The sequence below is a fragment of the Eriocheir sinensis genome, chromosome 29, assembly GCF_024679095.1.
Source record: "Eriocheir sinensis breed Jianghai 21 chromosome 29, ASM2467909v1, whole genome shotgun sequence".
Taxonomy (NCBI): domain Eukaryota; kingdom Metazoa; phylum Arthropoda; class Malacostraca; order Decapoda; family Varunidae; genus Eriocheir; species Eriocheir sinensis.
Window position 1 is genome coordinate 17,827,781 of NC_066537.1, and position 5,000 is coordinate 17,832,780.

A 5,000-nucleotide genomic window follows, 5' to 3' on the forward strand; every position below is an offset into this window, starting at 1 on the left:
CTACCACCCTCACAACACCACCACTGTCAACACCAAAATCACTGCACTACCACCCTCACAACACCACCAAAACCAACCGCGCGTCACCAATCCCTCCCCCTCATCATCACCACTTCACCACTTGACCCACCACCTTCATCACCAACAGCTCCGCATCACCACCACCTCGGTCACCGTCTCCCTCTCGGCCACGGTAGCGCTGGTGTGCCTGTTCACCCCCAAGCTGTACATCATTTTGCTGCACCCCGAGCGGAACGTCAGACAGTCCATGATGACCAAGTACTCCACCGTCAGGAATAACTTGTCCTCGTCATCTCAGCGCGTGGACTCCGGGACGCAGAGTGAAGGTGAGAGAGAGGAAGAGACGAAGGAGGAGGAGGAGGGAGTCATAAGGAAAATGAGGAAAAGATGGAAGCTGAGGGAGAAAGAGGAAAGATAAAGTAAAGTTGAAGGTGAATGAGTGAAGGACAAAGTGTGTGTGAGAGAGAGAGAGAGAGAGAGAGAGAGAGAGAGAGAAAAGGTGGAGATGAGAGAAAGAGGGAAAGAGAGAGGGTGTGAAACTAAGGCTGCGCGCACAACGAACGCTGGTTTTCTCGTGCGAGACACCAGCGCCGATCTGCTGTGACTCGCGCTTGTTTCAGGCGCGAGTAGGTGAGCACAACGGGCGCTGGTAATCTGCTATGACCAGCGCGGAGATGGAAAGTTTTGCTTCAGTCGTTAAGAAACAGGTGCAGAGCAATCATGTCAAACTCATCCTCTGATGACGAGCTAATTGCGCTCGAGAATACGCACGCAAGACTGAATTTTAGAAAAGAGGACACATTCTATAAATAGAAACAGAAGAGAGTATGGAGAATACCACCATCTTTTCATTGAATGGTTACATCATGTTATGAACGTTAAATATGATATATTAATTACCTACACTGCATAAATAACAAGTATTTTATGTTCTTACCTTCACTATCTAGCTCTTTGCTGACTTCCTTCCACAGCTTGTCAGTCACATTCCTATTTGCTTGTTGTTTATCCCTTTTATCCCACAAGGGCGCTCTCTCAAACACTTTACTAATAAGTAATTCAACTTCCATAATCAAAACAGCGACGTCACTCGTGCGAGGGTGCAGGCAAGAATGGTCTCGGGGAATCTTTTTGGTTGACGCTGGCTGCCTGGCTCCTGTGCTCACTTACATTCAGTTACATGGTGATATTCTTGGCGCCGGTTGACGCCTGTTGGCGCTGGTGTCTCGCACGAGAAAACCAGCGTTCGTTGTGCGCGCAGCCTTAGAGAATGAAAGAGAGAGAGAAAGGGAGAAAATGCTAGAAAGTAAGATATGGAAGATTAATTAGGAGAGAGAGAGAGAGAGAGAGAGAGAGAGAGAGAGGTGTATATATGTGCAAGTCTTCATATATCTTCCCATATCCATCTTACTCACCCCAAACTCATATATCTCCCCTCCCTCTTCCTCTCCCCCATACATACTACCTCCCCTCTACCCCCATGCAAACTAACAACCACCCCTCTTTTCTCTCCCCTCCCCCCCCCCCAGTCTTCCCCTTGGACTACGAGCTACACGAAAAGATAAGAAGTATGGGAGGGGGACAGCCAAGACCCACCTCCTCCACCCAGACATGTCCCCCTTCCTCCTGCCCCCTCCCCGAGCACCGCTGCACCCTCGTCGTCACCCTCACGCCCTCACCCACGCCCCCAGCATTCAACGGCCCCGTGCAGGATGTCCCGGATGTCCAGCTTTAGAAGGGGAGATGGGTGAGGAGAAATGGATGATGGGGAAGTTAAGAGATGGGGAGATGAGACAAGGCAGATGAAGGGATGCTGGAGGAATGGAGATGAAGAGATGAGAGGAGATGAGGATGCTGTGGAGAGGAAGAAAAAGGAGATGAAAGAATGAGGAAGAAGAGGAGATGAGGAAGGAGGGATGCTGTGGAAAGGAAGAAAAAGGAGATGAAAAGAATGAGGAAGAAGAGGAGATGAGAGGAGATGAGGAAGAACGGATGCTGTGGAAAGGAAGAAAAGGAGATGAGAGAATGAGAAAGAAGAGATAAAAATAGGAGACGAAAAGGAGGAGGAAGAAGAGAAGATAGGAAGATGAAAGGAAGGTTAAGAAGAGGAAGAGAGAAAGAGAAGTGGGAGAAAAAGAAGAGATGATGACGCTGGTAGAAGAAGAAGAACGAAGAAGAGGTAAAAAATGAAGATGAAGAAAGGAAGAAAAGAGGAGAGGAAGAAGACAAGTGAAGAAAAGAGCAGAGTGGGTGTGTACGTGTTTGTCTTCTGGTGTTGAGTTGTTTTTTCTTCCTTTTTTCCTCTCTAACTTTCCTTCCCTCCATTATTTTCCTCTTTCCTTCATTATTTCCTTTTTTTCCTCTTTTCCTTCCCTTCAATATTTTCCTTTTTTTCCTTTTTTTCCTTTTTTTCTTCATTATTTTCCTCTTTTTCCTCTCCCTGTTTTTCCTTCCCTTTTATATTTTCCTTTTTTCCTCTTTTTTCCTCTTTTTCCTTCATTATCTTCCTCTTTTTCCTCTGTTTTCCTTCCCTTCAATATTTTCCTCTTTTTCTTTTCTCTGTTTTCCTTCCCTTAATTATTTTCCTCTTTTTTCTCTCCCTGTTTTCCTTCTCTTTATTATTTTCCTCTTTTTCCTCTCTTTTCCTTATCTTTATTATTTTCCTTTCTCTTCCTCAGTTTTCCCTTTTATTCTTCATTACCTTTTCCTCTTCCTCTATTATTATTATTATTATTATTATTATTATTATTATTATTATTATTATTATTATTATTATTATTATCTTATTCCAATCAAATCTTTTTAATATGTTGTTTTTTTATTTTGTCTTTCAGGTTATGTTTTGTTTTTGTTTGTGTTTTTTTCATGTTTTTTTTCACTTCGTTTATTTTATTTTTTTCGTGTTTTGTGTTTGATCCTTTTTGAAGAGACTTTGATCCCTTCATTTCGTTTTTATTTTAGTTTTTATTTCATTAATTTTTTTCTTATTGTTCTTTTTTAAGTGATTCGATTCTCTGTTCTTTTTTGTCGCTTTTCTGATGTTTATATGTTTTGTTTTTTGTTTTCTTTTTTCCTTCTTTCTCTCTTTATTGTGATTTTATTCTTTATTCAGTTATTTTTTTTAATGTCCATCTTAATCCTCCTTCTCCTCCTCTTCTTCTTCTTTTTCTTCTTCTTCTTTTTCTTCTTCTTCTTCTTCTTCTTCTTCTTCTTCTTCTTTTTCTTATTATTATTATTGTTTTTTATGTCTGTTATTCTCTCTCTTTCCTCCAAAATATTTTCTCCTCTTCTTCCTCCTCCTCCTCCTCCTCCTCTTCTTTTTCTCCTTTTTCTTCTACTTATTATTATTGTTATTTTTCTTACCGCATTTTCCTTTCTCTTTCCTTTCTCCACAATATTTCCTCCACGTCCGCCTCCTCCTCCTCCTCCTCCTCCTCCTTTTCATCCACAAAGCAGAGGTCGTAAAGAAAATTGGCAGTTTCACACACACACACACACACACACACACACACACACACACACACACACACACACACACACACACACACACACACACAATCAAGCGAAAGAGTTACCTGTGTTTGTGTTTACCTGTGGCTCAATCTTACCTTAATGGACCAAGCTAGTTAGGTAAGTAGGTAAGGTAAGGTAAGGTAAGGTAAGGGAGGGAGGGAGAGAGAGGGAGAAAGCGAAGGAGGGAGAGAGGGAGGGATGGAGGGAAGGAAAGGTAGAGAGAATGATATATAGGTAAGGTAAGGTAAGGAGGGAGGGAGGAAAGGAGGAGGGAAGAAGGGAGAGAGAAAGAAAGGTAGGGAGACTAATAGTTAGATAGGGAGGGAGGGAGAGAGGGAAGGAAGGGAGGGAAGGGAGAGAGAGAAGGGAGAAAGAGAGGGAGGGTAGGAAGGAGAGAGAAAGGTAGACAGACAGATAGATAGATAGATAGATAGATAGATAGATAGATAGACTTCATTCACACACACACACACACACACACACACACACACACACACACACACACACACACACACACACACACACACACACACACACACACACATACTGTAAAAATAAAATATATATGCATTCCTTTGTAATATAATAATGAAATAGGATATAAGAAAGAAAGAATATAATGTGAGAGAGAGAGTATTTAAACTGTAAATATATAGTTAAGTTAAAGAGATAAATATATCTAATAGAGACCGTTTTATCGTGTGTGTGTGTGTGTGTGTGTGTGTGTGTGTGAATGCGTGTACATATAGATAGATTTAGAGCTGAGACGATCTTTCACTAATTAAAACACACACACACACACACACACACACACACACACACACACACACACACACACACACACACACACACGCCGGTAGAAGAACACGTTTAATATTCTTCTATGCTACTGAGATTGTTTTGTTTTTTTTCGTTTTAATTCGTTTTTTTTTTCGTTTTTTTTTTTTAGATATTTTTGTTTGTCTTTCCCATTTTCTTAGATTTTTCGTTTTTTCTTCATTTAAATCGTTTTCTTTCGTCTTTTCTCCTTTTTGTTGTATATATCGTCTTATTATTTTTTTTACGTATTCCCGTTTTTTTTTTTCGTATCCATTTCGTATTTTTCGTTTCAATCTCGTTTTATTTTCGTCCTTCAACTCGTTTTACTTCGTTTTTTTTCGCGTTGTTTTTATAAGTCTCCGTTTTCTTTCTCTCCCCACCCCTATCACCCCACCCTTTCCCCCCTCCCCTCTATCTCCCCTCTTTCCGTAGCGGCCCTGATGGAAGAGGGAACGGGGGAGGGGAGGGGGGGAGAAGGGGAGGAGGTGGGGAGAAAGTGTGAGTGATGGGGGAGTAATGGGTGACTGCGTAAGGCACTTTGCACCCCTCTCCCCTCTCCCCCTACCCCCCTTTTTCTCTCCCCCTCCCCCTCTTCCTCCCCTTCCCTTCGTTCCTTTCTCACTCTCTTCCTTCCCCTCCTTCTTCCT

The 5,000-nt window shown here is 42.0% G+C and overlaps 1 protein-coding gene across 5 annotated transcripts in view; it reads left to right on the plus strand.

Moving 5' to 3' along the window:
* The window catches only part of LOC127005244 (metabotropic glutamate receptor-like), a gene marked incomplete at its 5' end in the record, with an annotated part of 34,504 nt that overhangs the window by 9,111 nt on the left and 20,393 nt on the right, over positions 1 to 5,000 (plus strand). For 3 of the 5 annotated variants that reach the window (XR_007758402.1, XR_007758401.1, XR_007758403.1), the window contains 2 exon segments: positions 149 to 347; positions 1,551 to 2,271. Coding sequence is in view for 1 of the 5 variants with exons in the window: in XM_050874009.1 (XP_050729966.1) it covers positions 149 to 347; positions 1,551 to 1,756 (405 nt within the window). 5 annotated transcript variants of the gene reach the window in all.